The sequence below is a fragment of the Hyla sarda genome, chromosome 7, assembly GCF_029499605.1.
Source record: "Hyla sarda isolate aHylSar1 chromosome 7, aHylSar1.hap1, whole genome shotgun sequence".
NCBI classification, from domain to species: Eukaryota; Metazoa; Chordata; class Amphibia; order Anura; family Hylidae; genus Hyla; species Hyla sarda.
The window spans coordinates 50,945,017-50,968,283 of record NC_079195.1 but is presented as its reverse complement, the minus strand read 5'-3'; the positions used below and the strand labels follow the sequence as shown (position 1 = coordinate 50,968,283).

At 44.8% G+C, this 23,267-nt stretch overlaps 1 protein-coding gene across 1 annotated transcript in view; it reads left to right on the top strand.

Annotated features, from left to right (window-relative positions):
• TCERG1L (transcription elongation regulator 1 like) overlaps positions 1–23,267 on the top strand; it is a 340,750-nt gene that overhangs the window by 263,475 nt on the left and 54,008 nt on the right. The window contains exons 8-9 of the mRNA XM_056529021.1: positions 8,563–8,717; positions 10,993–11,065. Coding sequence (XP_056384996.1) covers positions 8,563–8,717; positions 10,993–11,065 — 228 coding nt within the window. The remainder of the gene's footprint in view (positions 1–8,562; positions 8,718–10,992; positions 11,066–23,267) is intronic.

Here is a 23,267-nt window from a genome sequence, read left to right as displayed (position 1 = left end):
TTCTACCGGGCACCCACGTGGCATCCACGGACACATCGTCATCATCAACACCTTCACCGCTATCTGACACCTCAAGAGAGGAAGCAGCAACGGGTACAACATCATCATCACACCGTACGGTCATGTGTGTAATGCTGCCTGACTGAGACATATCCCTGTTAACTACATCCTCTGGCAATAATGGTTGCGCATCACTCTTGTCTTCAAACTGATGTGTAAATAACTCCTCTGACGGATCAAGTAAAGCTGCTACGGTGCTAGTGTTGGTGGTGGCGGCAGGCTGGCAAGTGGTAGCATGAGAGGTGCCCGAAGCTAAGCTAGAGGAGGAGGACGGTGCGTCAAGGTTCCGAGCGGAAGCTGTAGTAGATTGGATGTCTTGTGATAGCCAGTCAACTAAGTCCTCAGAACTTTGGGGGTTCAGGGCACGTGGCTTCTGAACACTGGCCATTCTAGGACCAAAGGGAATCCCAGCACCACGACGGTCCCTGCGGGGTGGCCTTTCTCTGCCTGTCATTTTTTTTGGTTAAATTTGCACAACTGTCACACCTAATGTGATTTGCACTAGGGTGACACAATTTGCCCTGCAGGCAAAAAAAATGGCAACTGTGACGTGAACTGACAGTGAGGACTGATTTTATTTAACAGCCAAAAAAGGTATTTTTTTTATTTGCACAACTGTCACACCTAATGGGATTTGCACTAGGGTGACACAATTTGACCTGCAGGCAAAAAAACATGGCAACTTTGACGTGAACTGACAGTGAGGACTGATTTTATTTAACAGCCAAAAAAGGTTTTTTTTTATTTGCACAACTGTCACACCAAATGTGATTTGCACTAGTGTGACAATGAGCAAAAAAGCTTGCCAGTGGAGTTCCCATTTTAAGCAGTGGTCCCCAACCAGGGTGCCTCCAGCTATTGCAAAACACACGGACTGATATATTTCAGCCCTTTGAATACTGTAGTAGTTAGTTGCTTTAAAGAAAAAAAGCTTGCCATCGGAGTTCCCCTTTTATGCAGTGGTTGGTCCCCAACCAGGGTGCCTCCAGCTGTGGCAAAACACACGGACTGATATATTTCAGCCCTTTGAATACTGTAGTAGTTAGTTGCTTTAAAGAAAAAAAGCTTGCCAGCGGAGTTCCCCTTTTAAGTAGTGGTCCCCAACCAGGGTGCCTCCAGCTGTTGCAAAACACACAGACTGATATCTTTCAGCCCTTTGAATACTGTAGTAATTAGTTGCTTGAAGGAACTTAAGTTTGATTCTGGAGTACCCCTTTTAACCAGCGGTTCCCTCCCAACCAGGGTGCCTCCAGCTGTTGCAAGACTCACAGACTGATATCTTTCAGCCCTTTGAATACTGTAGTAGTTAGTTGCTTGAAGGTACTTAAGTTTGTTTCTGGAGTACCCCTTTTAACCAGCGGTTCCCTCCCAACCAGGGTGCCTCCAGCTGTTGCAAGACACACGGACTGATATCTTTCAGCCCTAAAAAGGGCTTTTTTGGGTGCTGTCCTAAAAGCAGATGTTACACTAGTGCTTTAGAAGTAACCTGGACCCTGAATACACCACCTAGCAACAACCTAGCTATCGCTTTCCCTATACAGAAGGAGCAGCTTCTCTGACCCTCCAATTCCTAAGCCTGCAGCATGCTGAATGAGGGTAAAATGGCGTCCGTGCAAGAGGTTAGGAGGGTCTGGAAGGGAGGGACTGCTGCTGATTGGCTGTAATGTGTCTGCTGACTCTGACTCACAGGGTCAAAGTTTACTGCAATGTTAAAGTATAGGGGGCGGATCAAACTTCACATATGTTCACCCGGCCGGGAACTGTTCGCCGGTGAACAATTCGCAACATCTCTACTTGTCATAAGTTATGGCATCGGTTGCGTTGAGATCAATGCTGAGCTCACCTGTGCCGTATATATGTGAACCCAACCTAACTAGTCCCACTCAGTATGCCCCCTGCATACATCACATGCACCTGTATGCCCCTTTTTTTTTTAGAGAGTTGATTTTTAAACATGAAAGTAAACATGAAATGCATGTCAAACAATACTTTTTCTTTGGTAGCATTTTTGTTGTGTTTTTTTTTTTTGCAACATTCTCTTAGTATGGCATTTAAAATATTCTTGTCATTTCAAAACATTTTTATAAAGCTGCATGGTTTTGATAGATTAACCCTTCACAGTTGTGACGGGTGATTAAAAGGGGTACTCCGGTGATAACCTTTCTTTTTTTTTTTTTTTATGAACTGGTGCCAGAAAGTTAAACAGATTTGTAAATTATTTCTATTTAAAAATCTTAATCCTTCCAGTACTTATTAACAGCTGTATACTACAGAGGAAATTATTTTCTTTTTGAATTTATTTTTCGTCTTATCCTCAGTGCTCTCTGCTGACACCTCTGTCCTTGTCAGGAACTGTCCAGAGCAGCATAGGTTTGCTATGAGGATTTTCTCCTGCTCTGTACAGTTCCTGATACGGGCATCAGGTGTCAGCAGAGAGCACTGTGGACAAGACAAAAATAAATTAAAAAGAAAATAATTTCCTCTGTAGCATACAGCTGCTAAAAAGTACTGGAAGGACAAATATTTTTTAAAAGAAGTAATTTAAAAAATGTGTTTAACTTTCTGCCACCAGATGATTAAAAAAAGCTGTTATTGGTGCACAGCTTTATTAGTTGTCTCAATTTCAGAGTGGAAGGACCAGAGCTTGGCTGTTTGCCATTAGTCCATATACATGGACTTCCTTTCTGTCACTTCTCTGGCCTCTCAAAGCATATACTCTCTGCTATGCCCTGACATAGTGTTGGAGAAAATGAACTGAACAGGCTGGCACTGCTCTAGTAGATTATTTACGCAGAACACTACTATAGATATTTTGAGAAAGGAAAGGGGGCTTCAGATGCAATGGATTTGCAAGGTGCTATGTGAGCAGAAAGAAAAGAAACATTAGCAGCAGGACCACAGCTAGGAAAAGGTTACACTAAGCACGGAACTGCTACTGTTGTTGCTACTGCCGAGAAGCTAAAAGGAGGGCAAACATGGGCAAACAGCAGTAGATACACCTCTAGTTATACAAGGAACAGCTTCCCAGATCATTATGGTTGGTGAGGGATGAAAGGGAAGCATTGATTTACCTTTGCAGAAAAGTGTGAATCATTTTATGCAGGCAGTCCCTCTCTCTTACACAGAGCACATATGCAACTCCATGGTCACTTCTTGTTATATGTCCTGATCTGTTGCTATAGGTTCTGTACTTGAGAAAGGTTTGTGAGAGGAGCATAACAGTGCTATCATTGAATTTTGAGCACATGATGGAATAAAAGTTTTTTTTTTTACGAGTTTTCACCATATTGGAGTGCAACTGTCTTTTGTTGGATTGTTACTAGAGACAGTTTTTCTCAGAGAACAGGCAATAGACAGCAGAATGCTGAGAAGGCTGACACCTTGACTTTAGAGCTGTTTTTCTAGGATAACCTGAATTTTTTTTCGTTAATATGATTTATTAAGTGATTTACATATATGTTAAGAATCTCGTAGCCTATTCAAAGGAGGTAAGTTGTTTGAAACTACAGTGACCATTTAAGTGCATGAAATGTGCATGTGCTTTGTGACGATCCGTCTTGGGGATTAGCTCTGGGATCGTCCTGGACTACGCCACAGGATGCGTTTCTTCTCAATAAACCAGCAAACAAACGTTTCTAATGCAAATCTGGCACCTTGCCAGTTTTATTAGACAGGTTGCAGGGAACGAAATAAACAAAAAGCAGGAACAAAACAAAATCCTAGACCGTCTGGTCATTGACTAAACAGATCAGCTTGTCCTGTTTAACAACCGCTGAGCTTCCCTCAGCCGGTTAAACATATGTCCCATGCAACCTTTTACTCACAATTCATGTCACTCTTTGAGCCACTCATAGCTCGGGCTGTGTACTCCTCAGCAGGCTCTGTCTCTTCCCTACAGCCCACATGCTGTCTCCTAGGAAGAGCCCACATTAGACTGAGTCTCCAAAATGCTTAAAATTCATGGAAAATAAGTTTTTAAAAGTGCATTTGATGGAGGCTTAAGATTGACAATGCAGTCTCCCCTGTGATCTCAGATATTGAAAAATCTCAATCACACTTGATCCAATAAGTGCAGCACAAGCTCATTGCACCTTGTTATGGTATTGTTAACTTGTAGGGACGCTTCTGCTTGGCTCTAATACATTAGCAGACAGCTCCAAAGTAAGTAAAATTCAGTTTTTTGGCAGAGATTTAGGCCCAGGAATAATTTCCTCACAAGAATCTCCATCACATCGAGCCTGAAAATGTTGTAAATATGTTGAATTGTATTGAATGCTGCCGATGTGCTCTCACCGAACGGCATTATTGGTGCTAACTGGAATCTGCATAATTTACAATGCATCTTAATTGCTTTCTACTCTGTTTAATAACACAACTCACATGCCCAGCTGCTTGCTGGCACATAACCATATATTCGCTCCATCAGGTGCCTGGTCTGTAGGCTGTTTAAGCCTCACGGATGCAGGTGGAACAAATTTGCAGTTCTCTGATTTAAAAGGGATGAAGAATGTAATCTGCCTATTTCGTATACGTCTATACATAGATATGCTTTGTGACTTATTTATCTGATATACTCAGTGCAATGACAAGATGTTTTGTCAAGTCAAACAGAATTTTCCACATTGCTAGTTTTTAAACGTCAAAGGGATTTTTCAGAACACGCAGAAATTAAAGGGATATCCTGGGCATTTTGGTTCTTTGATTGTAAGACCGAGGCAGCAAAGTTGGTCTAGTTACTAATAGAGATGAGCAAACCCGGATTCGACCACATCAGGTAAATAGCGCAAAAAAACAGAAAGCATGTTTTTTTTAGCGAGCAGTACAAGCAGGGAGGGCAGGGGGTCAGTGAAATTACATAGGGAAAGCAGCAAATCACATGATAACCCAGGTCTATCATGTTATTTGTTGCTTACTGTGTCAATCAAGCACAATCTGTAGGCGCTATATAAATAAATAAAATAAAAATAAAACAAAGGCCAATAGGATAAAGCCAGGGACATAGATAAAAGGGCACTGATGTCACCAACAGAGTCCAAAGCACTGGAACTTCTAAAGAGATGAGACAGAGAGAGGGAGAGAACAGACATAAGGGCAGTTAGGGCAGAAAGATAGAGATACAGATTAGAAAGAGAGAGAAAGAAAGATAGCCAAACACATTAGGCTTCTAAAGCGACTGTATTATTAAAATGTTGGTTTTAGTAAACTTGTCTTATACGCAGTTCTAAGCTTGGACCTTAAAGTTGACAAATTGGTTGGTAAAAAATCACCCCAAAAAATAAAAGATTCTTAAAAAAATATGTCTGGTAAAGGAATTAGCTGTCTGAGAGGGTCTGTTTCCTTATTTCTGTCTTTGCTCCCCCCCCCCCTACTGCTGCGCAGAAGGATAGCACTAGCCATGAGGAGAAGTTGGGTCACGGTTAGACTTTGGAGTGTGTTGCTGAGGTGGGGGAAGGGGCTGCAGTGGCCGAGCATAGCACTAGTGGGACTGGTGGTAGTTGTGGTGAGGATTCTAGATATCATCATGGTGGATGTGCTGTGGGGAAACAAGGAGGCCACAATGGCACAGATCAGAAGTGGATGATGTCAATGGGCCTTCTAGTCCAAGTGACGATGACAATGGTGCTGCATCTGAGGGCTTGAGAAAAAACATTCTAGAACGTACACAGTCAGGTGTTGATGTACGTAGCTATTTACAGTATACTGCCATGTAGAAATTCCTTGTTATGTCACCAAATGCAGGAAAGCAGGCACAGTGTCATGTCTGAGGCACAGACAGGGTCCAAATTTAGGATCTACGTCAGCACCTCAAGTATCACAAAGCCTGAATAGAATTATACTTAGTCCACCAATGCCTGCTCTTTGCTGGCTACATATAACTCTACCTCACCACTGTCTGCTGTACACTGACTACTAGAAGTAACACCAATCCACCATCACCCTACTCCTCCAGACAACAGTATTCTCCCAGTCACCCTGTTATAGTATGCCTCAATTCCTACCTGGCCAAGTTGTTGGTGGCACAGGTCACCTGGCTGGGGTGAAATTCAACAAATTTATAGCGGTAGCTTTTGCAACCACCCAGCGGCCAGCCAGTGCTGCAAGCCAAAACGATATTAACTTTTCGGCAAACCTGCTACTTCCACCCAGGTCTGGGCTGCCTGGCTTAGGCAGAATTGAAGTTGATTTTCAAGGTTTCTCAACCTGCTGTACGCAGGCCATTACAACTTCCACCAGTAAGCCACTATGACATGTTTAGAGCTTTTAGGCAGTGTTTTAAAAGATTTTAGGGGCTTATTTTATTACTGGTTCGAGTCGAACCGAGCCGAACCAAACTTGCGATTTTCGAAAAGTTCGGCGAAGTGAAAAGTCTGGCAAAGCAAACTTTTCAAAAGTTTGCTCAACTCTAGTTACTAATACTTGTGTTTGGTGGCCAGTGTCAAATATATCTGTCTTTCTTTTTCCCTGGATTCATTTTTTGCAGCCTACAAAATGAGTGTTGTCTTGGACCATTCCAGATTGCTGCATGGCTCGAGACAATACTTCAAAAGTCAAGTCCTGAAAGGGAGCTTGGCTGTTTTGTTTCTTGTGTGTGAAGCCGGCCCTCTGATGACATTACCAGTGCACATGTGCATGCACATCACACAGATCCATAGCGTGTCAGGTTGTGCTGTGCTGCAATAGGTGGGGGAACCAATGTGTGGGAGGGAAATAAGTCACCTCCCAACTTGAAACAAAGTATACTGGGGATTATAGCCTGAGGGAGGCCACAAAAACAGGAAGTAGCCAGTTGTTGTCTCCCCCCCAAAAAAATAAAAATAAAAAAAAAAGCAGCTTGATGGGGGATGTGGGACACAGGACATGGCCACTAACACAACCCCAGATCCTTGGTAAGTATGTCCATTACTGTATGACACTTAATTACTAAAGTTACCGTATGTTGGTTAACCCCTTTAAGTGTAACATGGGTATGTTTTTGCAATCATACTATGGCAGCATATCTAATCACCCAGATGGATGGCATTATAATCTTCTTAATTTTAGATTGAAATGTTCTTTTGCATGCATTTGTTATAAAGTAAATTTAGAAAAAATGGAAATATGTAGCTTCATGACACACTGTGTGATCAAGATGTTCCTCAAAGATTAACATATGGTTGATGCTGTAGAGTTGTGTTGACAAGTGATATTGCAAACAAATGTGGCAAATAACCTAAGTCATACTATAAACATGGTCCAGTTTCTCCCAACCAGTGTGCCTCCAGCTGCCAAAGGCTGTCCAGGCATGCTAGGAGTTGTAGTTTTGCCACAGCTGGAGGCACCCTGGTTGGGAAACAATGGAATGGCCTGAGGCTAGGTTTCCACTTGGTTTTTTTTCTGGCAGTTTTTGGAAAACTGCCACTGCAGTTTTTGAGCCAAAGCCAGAAATTTATTCAAAAGGAATAGGACATATAAAGGAAGGACTTACACTTCTCCTCCCTTATGAATCCACTTCTGAATTTTGCTCAAAAACTGCAGTGGCAGTTTTCCAAAAACTACCAGAAAAAAAACAAGTGGAAACCTAGCCTTAGGGTAGTGTCCTACGTTGCAGCTGCCACATAAATCCTCGTTTACACTACAGCGAACCTGCAGCAGTCTCCCATTGATCTCAAAAGCCGAAATCAGCTGGGGAAGGGAAGTTACAAACATTATGTAACTCCCATAGACTTTAATAGAAATAGCAAAAATTGAGTTTTACCAGCGAGCTCCATTGTTTACATAACTCCAGAAGAGCCAAAGTGGGACAACCCCTTTAAAGCATACCTGTCATATCGCAGAAAAAAATAACAATGCTACTGTTAATAATGCTAATGTTACTCACTAGGTCATGCAGATGTGTTACATATCTTTTTTTATGTTACTAGCTTCTGTTTTTGGCTAAAAAATCTCTCTGTTCTGCTGTTCGCTCATTTTGACATCCACTGCTCTGGAAGGGGCGTGTCTGAGGCAAACACCGAGCCTGCCATGCATGCATTTTCTCACTGAGTCTGCTGGTCTGAGTCTCTTCATCCAATCACTGCAGACTGCTCTGTAACCCCTTCCCCTCTGTTTTCAGACAGGAGACTGATAGGAAAGGACTGAGGCCAGAGGAGTGCAAGTCCCGCCCTCACTTACTGCACTCAGACTTTGTCCCTGCCTGTAATTCAGCTGGGACAAAGATGATGCTGCAGCCAGACAGGATTATGTTCTGGATGGTATGGAGACCCCTAGTGTCTATAAAACTTCTTTAAACCAGCTTCCTGTCCTGCAAGAGAGGAAAGCAGTACTCTGGATCCCATGACTCCTAGACAGTGATTGGACAGCATTGTATCCATTCAGTATTGTAAATTGTAGTTAGTGTATTATTTAGTAGATTATTTTTTTATTTATTTTTTTTTGCTTTTGCTTTTTTGTTTTGTACTTTGTTTTATTCCTTTTGGCTATTATTCATTTATGTGTAGTTTGATGATCATTTTTGAATTCTAGGTGTGTAGTATGGACTGGAGATGACAAAGTGTTTTTCTTCAACCCTACAATTCAACTATCAGTTTGGGACAAACCAATAGACCTGAAGAATCGAGTGGATATAAATCGAATAATCGAGGACCCACCACATAAACGCAAATTGGAATCTCCCGCAAGTAACTAAGTGCTGTGATTATTTCATTCTATTTCACTTAATATACATGATGACTATACAATCTCATTCTTTTTATTGTGTGACTGATGAAAGTAACGGTTTTCACCCTGAATTCTGAATGAGAAAGTACATTTCTGAATTGGTGCTTGCTTTCCATTTACTTGGTTAACCCTGCCTGATGGGAGGACATTTAAAGTGTACCTGTCCTTTACATAATTATATACACACATTGGTTGAAAAGAAAATCTGCCTGTGGTGTGAGATGAGGGTATATAACAGAGCCTCAGTGCACAACAGAGCCCTGCTTGTCCTCAGTGTACACAGCCCTGCTTGTCCTTAGTGCACAGAGCCCTGCTTGTCCTCACTGTACAGAGCCCTGCTTGTCCTAACTGTACAGAGTCTTGCTTGTCCTCACTGTACAGAGCCCTGCTTGTCCTCAGTGTACATAGCCCTGCTTGTCCTCAGTGTGCAGTGTCCTGCTTGTCCTCAGTGTACACAGCCCCGCTTGTCCTTAGTGCAGAGAGCCCTGCTTGTCCTCACTGTACAGAGCCCTGCTTGTCCTCACTGTACAGAGCCCCGCTTGTCCTCACTGTACAGAACCCCACTTGTCTTCAGTGTCCATAGCCCTGCTTGTCCTCAGTGCACAGAGCCCTGCTTGTCCTCAGTGTACAGAGCCCTGCTTGTCCTCAGTGTACAGAGCCCTGCTTGTCCTCAGTGTACAGAGCCCTGCTTGTCCTCAGTGTACAGAGCCCTGCTTGTCCTCAGTGTACAGAGCCCTGCTTGTCCTCAGTGTACAGAGCCCTGCTTGTCCTCAGTGTACAGAGCCCTGCTTGTCCTCAGTGTACAGAGCCCTGCTTGACCTCAGTGTACAGAGCCCTGCTTGTCCTCAGTGTACAGAGCCCTGCTTGTCCTCAATGCACAGAGCCCTGCATGTCCTCAATGCACAGAGCCCAGCTTGTCTGCTCACACTTCCTGTATTTTGTCTCTGCACAAAGACACACAGGCAACAGCTTTTTCACCAAAAATAGACACACTTATTAATCAATCAATCGGAATGAAAATTCACGAAAAAAGGTGTCCTGAACAAACACAGCTCATGCAGACACTGTTCAGTGGTATTATACAGTGAAATCTCTCCAAAAGACCACCTCTATGGGAAGACCACCTGCTTATACGGACCAGATTTCCTGTGATGAATTTTAATTCCACAGTATGTTCTGCTTAGCAACCATTTTCTTTGAGAAGACCACTCTCATAGTAGACCACTTGCATGCTTGGGTGGTCTTCTCAAAGAGGTGTCACTGCTTATAAATATGACAGAATCCATTACATATTTGTCATTGTTTTGGCCTGGAGATTTGCAGGTAGCCATACAGCTACTATAGTGGAAGAAGTATTAAAAAGAACATATATGGGTCAAGGATCCTATAGCATGAACATGGCTTAAAGGGGTTCTCCGCACCTAGCATCTTATCCCCTATCCACTGCAGCTCCCCGCTATCATTTCTGCACAGAGAAAACTCGCTCTGTGCGTAATGACCGGCGATACAGAGGCCGGAGCATCGTGGCGTCACTGCTCCGCCCTCTCGTGACATCATGGCCCGCCCCCTCAATATAAGTCTATGGGAGGGGGCGTGGCGGCTTTCACGCCCCCTCCCATAGACTTGCATTAAGGGGGCGGGCCGTAACGTCACAATGCTCCGGCCCCTGTATTGCCGGTCTTTACGGACAGAACAAGTTTTCTCTGTGCAGAAATTATAGCGGGACGCTGCAGCGGCGGGACCCCCGCAATCTGACATATTATCCCCTATCTTTTGGATAGGGGATAAGATGCTAGGGGCTGAGTATCCCTTTAAAGAAGGGAATCACAAGAGGAAAAACCTCTGTATGGCATCCATATAACCTAATAGGGCATTTCCCTCTGTATTAATGAAATAAAATAAAACTAGCACTTACCAATATTAAGGCCTTTTCAGTCTGGCCAGCGACCTGATGGAAAAGCAAAGACTTTGCCAGAAGTCTAAATGAATTTGAGCACATGGATCTTCTCCAACATCTCATAATGAACAACGGCATTGTAGCCCTAAAAGCCTAATATTAGTTCATTAGGTATTTTGTGTTCAGCTCAGAGATTGGGAATTAGTCCATTATTTTGAGATGGAGACATTTGGTTTCCGAGATTGAACATAAAATTGTCATTATAGGAGTGTTTGGGGTATTTACACATTCAAATGACTCTGGTTTTAAAGCAATCTTTTTCTCCTTGTCTTTACCAGCTGGCAAAAAAGATGGACTTGTCCAAGAAGATGGTAATGAATTTGAACACAGCGCCAAAATAAAAAGGAACAAGTGAGTACTCTGCATGTGACAATAGGACTTTATGTGTGTTACGCCGAGCGCTCCGGGTCCCCGCTCCTCCCCGGAGCGCTCGCTTCACTCCCTCCGCTGCAGCGCTCCGGTCACGTCTTCTGACCCGGGGCGCTGCGATCCCGCTGCCAGCCGGGATGCGATTCGCGATGCGGGTAGCGCCCGCTCGCGATGCGCACCCCGGCTCCCCTACCTGACTCGCTCCCCGTCTGTTCTGTCCCGGCGCGCGCGGCCCCGCTCCCTAGGGCGCGCGCGCGCCGGGTCTCTGCGATTTAAAGGGCCACTGCGCCGCTGATTGGCGCAGTGGTTCCAATTAGGGTTTTCACCTGTGCACTTCCCTATATTACCTCACTTCCCTTGCACTCCCTTGCCGGATCTTGTTGCCTTAGTGCCAGTGAAAGCGTTCCTTGTGTGTTCCTTGCCTGTGTTTCCAGACCTTCTGCCGTTGCCCCTGACTACGATCCTTGCTGCCTGCCCCGACCTTCTGCTACGTCCGACCTTGCTTCTGCCTACTCCCTTGTACCGCGCCTATCTTCAGCAGCCAGAGAGGTGAGCCGTTGCTAGTGGATACGACCTGGTCACTACCGCCGCAGCAAGACCATCCCGCTTTGCGGCGGGCTCTGGTGAAAACCAGTAGTGGCTTAGAACCGGTCCACTAGCACGGTCCACGCCAATCCCTCTCTGGCACAGAGGGTCCACTACCTGCCAGCCGGCATCGTGACAGTAGATCCGGCCATGGATCCCGCTGAAGTTCCTCTGCCAGTTGTCGCTGACCTCACCACGGTGGTCGCCCAGCAGTCACAACAGATAGCGCAACAAGGCCAACAGCTGTCTCAACTGACCGTTATGCTACAACAGTTGCTACCACAGCTTCAGCAGTCATCTCCTCCGCCAGCTCCTGCACCTCCTCCGCAGCGAGTGGCCGCTCCTGGGATACGCTTATCCTTGCCGGATAAATTTGATGGGGACTCTAAGTTTTGCCGTGGCTTTCTTTCCCAATGTTCCCTGCATCTGGAGATGATGTCGGACCTGTTTCCCACTGAAAGGTCTAAGGTGGCTTTCGTAGTCAGTCTTCTGTCCGGAAAAGCCCTGTCATGGGCCACACCGCTCTGGGACCGCAATGACCCCGTCACTGCCTCTGTACACTCCTTCTTCTCGGAAATCCGAAGTGTCTTTGAGGAACCTGCCCGAGCCTCTTCTGCTGAGACTGCCCTGTTGAACCTGGTCCAGGGTAATTCTTCCGTTGGCGAGTATGCCGTACAATTCCGTACACTTGCTTCAGAATTGTCCTGGAATAATGAGGCCCTCTGCGCGACCTTCAAAAAAGGCCTATCCAGCAACATTAAAGATGTTCTGGCCGCACGAGAAATTCCTGCTAATCTACATGAACTTATTCACCTAGCCACTCGCATTGACATGCGTTTTTCTGAAAGGCGTCAGGAACTCCGCCAAGATATGGACTCTGTTCGCACGAGGCGTTTCGTCTCCTCGGCTCCTCTCTCCTCTGGTCCCCTGCAATCTGTTCCTGTGCCTCCCGCCGTGGAGGCTATGCAGGTCGACCGGTCTCGCCTGACACCTCAAGAGAGGACACGACGCCGTATGGAGAACCTCTGCCTGTACTGTGCTAGTACCGAACACTTCCTGAGGGATTGTCCTATCCGTCCTCCCCGCCTGGAAAGACGTACGCTGACTCCGCACAAAGGTGAGACAGTCCTTGATGTCTACTCTGCTTCTCCACGTCTTACTGTGCCAGTGCGGATGTCTGCCTCTGCCTTCTCCTTCTCTACAGTGGCCTTCTTGGACTCTGGATCTGCAGGAAATTTTATTTTGGCCTCTCTCGTCAACAGGTTCAACATCCCGGTGACCAGTCTCGCCAGACCCCTCTACATCAATTGTGTAAATAATGAAAGATTGGACTGTACCATACGTTTCCGCACGGAGCCCCTTCTTATGAGCATCGGATCTCATCATGAGAGGATTGAACTTTTGGTCCTCCCCAATTGCACCTCGGAGATTCTCCTTGGACTTCCCTGGCTTCAACTTCATTCCCCAACCCTGGATTGGTCCACTGGGGAGATCAAGAGTTGGGGGTCCTCTTGTTCCAAGAACTGTCTAAAACCGGTTCCCAGTAACCCTTGCCGTAACTCTGTGGTTCCTCCAGTAACCGGTCTCCCTAAGGCCTATATGGACTTCGCGGATGTTTTCTGCAAAAAACAAGCTGAGACTCTACCTCCTCACAGGCCTTATGATTGCCCTATCGACCTCCTCCCGGGTACTACTCCACCCCGGGGCAGAATTTATCCTCTCTCTGCCCCAGAGACTCTTGCCATGTCCGAATACGTCCAGGAGAATCTAAAAAAGGGCTTTATCCGTAAATCCTCCTCTCCTGCCGGAGCCGGATTTTTCTTTGTGTCCAAAAAAGATGGCTCCCTACGTCCTTGCATTGACTACCGCGGTCTTAATAAAATCACGGTTAAGAACCGCTACCCCTTACCCCTCATCTCTGAACTCTTTGATCGCCTCCAAGGTGCCCACATCTTCACTAAATTGGACTTAAGAGGCGCCTATAACCTCATCCGCATCAGAGAGGGGGACGAGTGGAAAACGGCATTTAACACCAGAGATGGACACTTTGAGTATCTGGTCATGCCCTTTGGACTGTGCAATGCCCCTGCCGTCTTCCAAGACTTTGTCAATGAAATTTTTCGTGATCTGTTATACTCCTGTGTTGTTGTATATCTGGACGATATCCTAATTTTTTCTGCCAATCTAGAAGAACACCGCCAGCATGTCCGTATGGTTCTTCAGAGACTTCGTGACAACCAACTCTATGCCAAAATTGAGAAATGTCTGTTTGAATGCCAATCTCTTCCTTTTCTAGGATATTTGGTCTCTGGCCAGGGACTACAGATGGATCCAGACAAACTCTCTGCCGTCTTAGATTGGCCACGCCCCTCCGGACTCCGTGCTATCCAACGCTTTTTGGGGTTCGCCAATTATTACAGGCAATTTATTCCACATTTTTCTACCATTGTGGCTCCTATCGTGGCTTTAACCAAAAAAAATGCTGATCCCAAGTCCTGGCCTCCTCAAGCAGAAGACTCCTTTAAACGACTCAAGTCTGCCTTTTCTTCGGCTCCCGTGCTCTCCAGACCTGACCCTTCCAAACCCTTCCTATTGGAGGTTGATGCCTCCTCAGTGGGAGCTGGAGCTGTTCTTCTACAAAAAAATTCTTCCGGGCATGCTGTCACTTGTGGTTTTTTCTCTAGGACCTTCTCTCCAGCGGAGAGGAACTACTCCATCGGGGATCGAGAGCTTCTAGCCATTAAATTAGCACTTGAGGAATGGAGGCATCTGCTGGAGGGATCAAGATTTCCTGTTATTATCTACACCGACCACAAGAACCTCTCATACCTCCAGTCTGCCCAACGGCTGAATCCTCGCCAGGCCCGGTGGTCTCTGTTCTTTGCCCGATTTAATTTTGAGATTCACTTTCGTCCTGCCGATAAGAACATTAGGGCCGATGCTCTCTCTCGTTCCTCGGATGCCTCAGAAGTTGATCTCCCTCCGCAACACATCATTCCACCTGACTGCCTGATCTCCACTTCTCCTGCCTCCATCAGGCAGACTCCTCCAGGAAAGACCTTTGTTTCTCCACGCCAACGCCTCGGAATCCTCAAATGGGGTCACTCCTCCCATCTCGCAGGTCATGCGGGCATCAAGAAATCTGTGCAACTCATCTCCCGCTTCTATTGGTGGCCGACTCTGGAGACGGATGTTGGGGACTTTGTGCGAGCCTGCACTATCTGTGCCCGGGATAAGACTCCTCGCCAGAAGCCCGCTGGTTTTCTTCATCCTCTGCCTGTCCCCGAACAGCCTTGGTCTCTGATTGGTATGGATTTTATTACTGATTTACCCCCTTCCCGTGGCAACACCGTTATTTGGGTGGTCGTTGATCGATTCTCCAAAATGGCACATTTCATCCCTCTTCCTGGTCTTCCTTCTGCGCCTCAGTTGGCTAAACAATTTTTTGTACACATTTTTCGTCTTCACGGGTTGCCTACGCAGATTGTCTCGGATAGAGGGGTCCAATTCGTGTCTAAATTCTGGAGGGCTCTCTGTAAACAACTCAAGATTAAATTAAATTTTTCCTCTGCATATCATCCCCAGTCCAATGGACAAGTAGAAAGAATTAACCAGATCCTGGGTGATTATTTGCGACATTTTGTTTCCTCCCGCCAGGATGACTGGGCAGATCTCCTTCCATGGGCCGAATTCTCGTATAACTTCAGGGTCTCTGAATCTTCCTCCAAATCCCCATTTTTCGTGGTGTACGGCCGTCACCCTCTTCCCCCCCTCCCTACCCCCTTGCCCTCTGGTCTGCCCGCTGTGGATGAAATTTCTCGTGACCTTTCCATTATATGGAGAGAGACCCAAAATTCTCTCTTACAGGCTTCTTCACGCATGAAGAGGTTCGCGGATAAGAAAAGAAGAGCTCCCCCCGTTTTTTCCCCTGGAGACAAGGTATGGCTCTCCGCTAAATATGTCCGCTTCCGTGTCCCTAGCTACAAGTTGGGACCACGCTATCTTGGTCCTTTCAAAATTTTGTGTCAAATTAATCCTGTCTCTTATAAACTTCTTCTTCCTCCTTCTCTTCGTATCCCTAATGCCTTTCACGTCTCTCTTCTCAAACCACTCATCCTCAACCGTTTTTCTCCCAAATCTGTTCCTCCCACTCCTGTTTCCGGCTCCTCGGACGTCTTCTCGGTCAAGGAAATTTTGGCTGCCAAAAAGGTCAGAGGGAAAAATTTTTTTTTAGTAGACTGGGAGGGTTGTGGTCCTGAAGAGAGATCCTGGGAACCTGAGGACAACATCCTTGACAAAAGTCTGCTCCTCAGGTTCTCAGGCTCCAAGAAGAGGGGGAGACCCAAGGGGGGGGGTACTGTTACGCCGAGTGCTCCGGGTCCCCGCTCCTCCCCGGAGCGCTCGCTTCACTCCCTCCGCTGCAGCGCTCCGGTCACGTCTTCTGACCCGGGGCGCTGCGATCCCGCTGCCAGCCGGGATGCGATTCGCGATGCGGGTAGCGCCCGCTCGCGATGCGCACCCCGGCTCCCCTACCTGACTCGCTCCCCGTCTGTTCTGTCCCGGCGCGCGCGGCCCCGCTCCCTAGGGCGCGCGCGCGCCGGGTCTCTGCGATTTAAAGGGCCACTGCGCCGCTGATTGGCGCAGTGGTTCCAATTAGGGTTTTCACCTGTGCACTTCCCTATATTACCTCACTTCCCTTGCACTCCCTTGCCGGATCTTGTTGCCTTAGTGCCAGTGAAAGCGTTCCTTGTGTGTTCCTTGCCTGTGTTTCCAGACCTTCTGCCGTTGCCCCTGACTACGATCCTTGCTGCCTGCCCCGACCTTCTGCTACGTCCGACCTTGCTTCTGCCTACTCCCTTGTACCGCGCCTATCTTCAGCAGCCAGAGAGGTGAGCCGTTGCTAGTGGATACGACCTGGTCACTACCGCCGCAGCAAGACCATCCCGCTTTGCGGCGGGCTCTGGTGAAAACCAGTAGTGGCTTAGAACCGGTCCACTAGCACGGTCCACGCCAATCCCTCTCTGGCACAGAGGGTCCACTACCTGCCAGCCGGCATCGTGACAATGTGGACTGTATATGCCCACAAAACATGATGTGTACTACAGTATATATGTATATGGGGTTTCATGTGTACTGTGCCAACCAGACTTTATATCTACTATATGTGCCAACAGGACTTCAAACTCCAAACGCCAAGGGTCTCCAAACTACGGCTTACGGGCCACATTCGGCCCACCACAAGCTTTTTCACAGTCCGCAGCTTCCCTGAGTTTGAAAGGCAGAGCCAAGTATATCCTTCACGTGTCCTCAATAGGAAGGGTAAAATATACCGTGGGACAATGGGGGAGCGAAGCTGCAACAGGAGCTGCAATAAAAAGGATAGTAGTAAATGGACTCAGGTTATCCTAAATAATGTACATCTAAAATTGTGGAGAAATAAGATAATAAATATTTGCAGGGGGCATAGTGTTGATGGGGGGGTGTATATAAATATATGTATATACATATATATATATATATATATATATATATATATATATATATATACTCTAGGTGCCAATGGGGTGTGATCTGCACTGTAAGGACTTGGGCAGAGATATATGAAAATTGGTATGGAGAAAAGGTGACCAGTTGCCCATAGCAACCAGCCAGTTTGCCTCTTTATTTTTTCATATGCCATACCAATTTTTCTCAGCACAGGTATTGATAAATCACCCCCTTGATGTGTAGTCTGTGTGCCAATGTGCTATATACCATCTATACCAACGTGTAGTGATATACACTCCAAGTTTCTATGTAGCTTCCTGTATACTGTAGAAATTGACAGCATTTCATGTGTACTATATGTATCAATAGGGCTAATGGTTTGTTCCCAACTTCTGCCACCCTTACACCAGCAAGCACAGCGCCCTCTTCATTGTTTGCCTGGCACAGTGCTAGGTATAACATTTTTGTTGTGCTGGGCATTGCACCTCAGTCCTATTCAAGACTCTCTCTGGTCAAATATTGAAGTGATATCCTAAGGATTGTCCGTCAATAATACAGTCCCAGCAAATTGAGTTACAGTGTTCTATACTGTTCCTCGCAGGACAGTGCTATCTCATTTTTCTTACTGGAGCACCACGGCCCCTTCATTCAACTGATCGTCAGGTTTGCCCGATCCCCACCAGACACTGCACCTATCCTTAGGATAAGCCATCAATATTACAGTTCTGGCACAGTGTCCTATATGTGTTCACAGCATTTGAGTAAATGAATACTGTTCCTAGAGGGGTAGTTTATATTTTTAATCACTTCGTATGCTCTGACAATCTTATACAATGGTAAATATGTTCTGTGCTTATCTGTCACTTAATTTAAAGTTGTAGTGTCTTCAGGGCAGATGACTTTTTAACTGCACATACAGTATATCATTTATTCGCCTTTAGCTACTACTTACTAGATGGCGGTACTGACATTATCAAGCAAATTTCATCTATCTCTTGTGAAAAATGATGAAGCCCAGAGAATGTGATTTAGAAAATGTCCTGAAATGCTCAATTTCACAGTAGAACCCAGGGTGGGAGCTATTGGGTCTAGAGAGGCTCAACATAATTATGTTACATGGACCATATACACTCATTGGCCACTTTATTAGGTACACTTGTTCAAACGCTTTCTAACAAATAGCTTATCACATGGCAGCAACTCAAGACAAGGTCAAGACAATTTGCGAAAGGTGCCACTCCGGTCAGCTGAGAACAGGAAACTGAGGCTGCAATTTGCATCAGCTTACCAAATATGGATAATGAATGTTGTCTGGTCTAATGAGTCTTGATTCCACCTACAACATTCAGATGGTAGGGTAAGAATTTAACATAAACAACATGAAAGCATTGAGTCTGGCTTAACCCCTTATCAACCAAGGATGTATATTTACGTCCTTGGCCGGCTCCTGCGATATAACGCGGGGTCACGCGGTGACCCCGCGTCCTATCGCGTCGGTCCCGGCATGTATCTGATGTCGGCGGTGCCGCGCGCTATTAACCCTTTAGATGCGGCGTTCAAAGTTGAACGCCTTGTCTAAACCGAAAGTGAAAGCTGCCCGGCTGCTCAGCGGGGCTGATCGGGACTACCGTAGTGAAAATGCGGTGTTCCGATCAGCTGGGACACGAGCGGAGGTCCTCTTACCTGCCTCCGGTGTGTCCCCTCGGCGATTGATTGCTCCAAGCCTGAGATACAGGCTTGAGCAATCGACCGCCAATAACCCTGATCACTGCAAAGCTATGGCTTTGCAGTGAACAAGGTATAAGATCAGTGTGTGCAGTGTTATAGGTCCCTATGGGACCTATAACACTGCAAAAAAAAAGTGTAAAAAAAAAGTTAATAAATGTGATGTAACCCTTTCCTTAATAAAAGTTCAAATCACCCCCCTTTTCCCATAAAAAAAAAACACCATGTAAATAAAAATAAATATAAACATATGTGGTATCACCGCGTGCGTAAATTTTCGAACTATAAAAATATATCATTAATTAAACCGCACCGTCTACGGCGTACATACAAAAAAATTCCAAAGTCCAAAATAACGTATTTTTGGTCGCTTTTTATATCATGAAAAAATGAATAAAAAGCGATCAAAAAGTCCGATCAATACAAAAATGGTACCACTAAAAACTTCAGATCACAGCGCAAAAAAATAGCCCTCATACCACCCCATATGTGGAAAAATTAAAAAGTTATAGGGGTCAGAAGATGACAATTTTAAACGTATGCATATTTTTGCATGTAGTTATGATTTTTTACAGAAGTACGACAAAATCAAACCTATATAAGTAGGATATCATTTTAACCGTATGGACCTACAGCATAAAGATAAGGTGTCATTTTTCCCAAAAAATGTACTGCGTAGAAACGGAAGCCCCCAAAAGTTACAAAATGGCGTTTTTTCTTCAATTTCGTCGCACAATGATTTTTTTTCTGTTTCACCGTAGATTTTGGGGTAAAATGACTGATCTCACTGCAAAGTAGAATTGGTGGCGCAAAAAAAAGCCATCATATGGATTTTTAGGTGAAAAATTGAAAGGGTTATGATTTTTAAAAGGTGAGGAGGAAAAAACGAAAATGCAAAAATGGAAAAACCCATGGTCCTTAAGGGGTTAAACACGACAGCCTACCTGACAATTGCTACTGACCATGTCCATCCCTTTATGACCACAGTGGACCCATCTTCTGATGATACTTCCAGCAGGATAAAGCACCATGTCACATGACATCATCTCATACAGGACAATGGGGTCACTGGACTCCAATGGCCTCAACAGTCACCAGATCTCATCCTATAGATCACCACTGGGATGTGGTGAAAAGGTAGATTCTCATCATGGAGGTGCAGCCAACAAATGTAGAGTTACTGTGTGATGTCATCATGTCCATATGGAGGAACTGTGTGATGTCATCATGTCCTAGGGAGGAACTATGTGATGTCATCATGTCCATATGGAGGAACTGTGTGATGCCATCATGTCCATATGGAGGAACTGTGTGATGTCATCATGTCCATATGGAGGAACTGTGTGATGTCATCATGTCTATATGGAGGAACTGTGTGATGTCATCATGTCTATATGGAGGAACTGTGTGATGTCATCATGTCCATATGAAGGAACTGTGTGATGTCATCATGTCTATATGGAGGAACTGTGTGATGTCATCATGTCCATATGAAGGAACTGTGTGATGTCATCATGTCTATATGGAGGAACTGTGTGATGTCATCATGTCCTAGGGAGGAGCTGTGTGATGTCATCATGTCCAGATGGAGGAACTGTGTGATGTCATCATGTCCATATCAACCAAAATCTCAGAGGAATGTTTTCTATACCTTATAAAAAGTATGCCGCAAAGAATGAAGCAAAAGGGGTCCAACCCGGTACCAGCAAGGTATACCTAATAATGTGGCCAGTGAGTTTATATTGGGGAAAATGATATAAACTGGAATAAGCTGATCTCATTCGCCGAGCTCTAGTGAAATCAGCATGTCTGATATTGGTATGTTTTTTTTAAAGGCTATGTCATATACAGTCGATGGACTACATTTACTATTGAATTTCTGTCAACATTTTCATGCAATCAGCAAATTCTTGCACATTGAGCCTCTGTTCACCAAATCTATTACATTCCTGTTTCATTTCCATGAAATGTATTTCTTAGTTTATTTATCATATGACATAATACATTTCACACAAGCAAAAATAAAAAGTGTGCAGAAAGTTTAGTTGCAATTTGCGTTAATATTCAAGAATTATTGGGGATTTAAAGTATAAGTCTGGGATAAAGAAATCTGAAAATTCAGTTTATTCCAGACATTTTCGACTGTCCCCTTCTAGGCCACAGGTAAAGCCTATGCTGACCCTTGTGGTGTCCAGATAAGTGCACTAGTTCTGTAGGCAAGGCTTCCTTTTCCATCAGCTCCCAATATGGCTGAGTTTCCTATTCTCAATCCCAACGACATAAGGGATTGGCTTGACATCTGGCTGTACTGACATTATGTGGGGAACCCACAAAGCAAAATCCAGGAGGCTCAATCTTGTAATAAAAGTTTCTTAAAGGGGTACTCCACCCTTAGACTTCTTATCCCCTATCCAAAGGATAGGATAGGGGATAAGATGTCTAGGGGTGGAGTACCCCTTTAAGGCATAACACTGTTCCTGATGCAGAGTGGTGGCTCATAGCTTCTCTGTATGTGGCTGGTATCTGTAGTTCACAATGGCAATCACAGGCACTTAGGGTTGGAGTGGATTCGGTTAGGACCCAGTTCCCTTTCTCCAGTCTTAAAAAGGTCTTTATTTAGTCCCTTAGGGTCCATTCACATGGCAGAATGTTTGCTTGTGAAATTCCGCTTGTGGAATTCAGCCTCCTAATTAAAGTCTATAGACTTCTATGGGATTCCACACTCTCTCTCTCTCTCTGCAGAATTCCATAGAAGTCTATGGGCTTTAATTTGAGGTAGAATTCCGCAAGCGGAAATTCTGCCATGTGAATAGACCCTTAGGCTAGGTTCACACTACAGAATCTCCAGACTGAAAAATTCCATCTAGAAATTCCGATTGCGGCCAGCGCCAACTGAATCAGTTGGCGCTAGCACCGCGCGGGCATTGCTATCCCCAATAGAGGGCAATGTCTTCTGTGAGTAGATCCTCCTGAAGAATGAGCACCACCTTTCTTCAGGTGGAAATTTGAAAGTGAACAAATTCTGCTTTAAAAATTATGACGTGAGAATTGGTGAACGGAAAACGCATTGACTAGCATAATACATTAGTAAGCAGAATTTCTGTCTGCAATTTCAAAGCGGAATTGCAGGCAGAAATTTTGTAGTGTGAACCTAGCCTTAGTGTATTCACTCTACTCTTCAGTATACAGTTGGTTCACAGGGAGGGAACTGTCCTGAAGTTCTGCGCATATCACAACTACTGTACACTTAGCGTCTGGCTCTTGTTCTAAGTAGAGGAGCATTATACAACTTTGTCCGCAATGTTTGTTTTGCATATGTATTACTAGTGTTGCTCGCGAATATTTGCAATGCGAATTTTATTCACGAATATCACATATTCGCGAATTCGCAAATATTCGCGAATATAGCACTATATATTCGTAATTACGAATATTCTTTTTTTTTTTTTTCACAGTACACACCACAGTGATCACCCCTCTCTGCTTCCAGCTTGTGTGGTGTAAAGAAGGCTCTAATACTACTGTGTGAGATTGGCGTACGAATTTTCGCATATGCGAATTTTGGCTTATTCGAATTTTCGCATATGCAAATTTTCGCATATGTGAATTTTCGCATATTCAAATTTTCGCATATGCTAAAATAAATGTGAATATTACGAATATGCGAATTTAGCGAATATATATGATGAATATTCGGCCATATATTCACAAAATATTGCGAATTCGAATATGGCCTATGCTGCTCAACACTATGTATTATGGAAAGTTAAGCCCAGTTCCCAGTTCCCGTCCATCGATTTGGCACAGTTTTCCTCCAACATGGTAGTAAAACGCCAAAGGTAAACTGATGCTAAAACTGATCCAATTGTTGTCAATGGGATCATTCGAGGCATCCAGTCAGTCAATGAGAATTCTGGGCTTTTCCCATGCCCAGTGTGTCCAGCTGCTTTTTTTTTCTATCGGGATATTACATTTTCTTAGTAAAAAAGTGATATATTTTTGCATTGATTGTCGTAAATTTTTTTGTACAGAAAAAGTTGATCATGGTACAACTGGTATATGTGAATACAGTCTTAATTATGGCATATATTCGTGTGCAAGCCAATAATTCTGCATATGAAGTGCAAAGTAACTGAATACTTTGCTGTTCTTTGCCAAAAGCATAACATTAAACACATGAACAACGCATACTCAGACACGAGCAAACACTTTTTAGAAATACAGCATCAAACCATTACATTAAAAAACAGTACACAGTTGACTATCTAGACCCCTCTTTTGGGGTACCACACCATGACATCAGGACAATAAAGCAGCACAAACATGAAGCTTCTGGCAGACAGCATAGGAAATACCACTGCCAACCATTGCAGTTGGCAGGAATAAT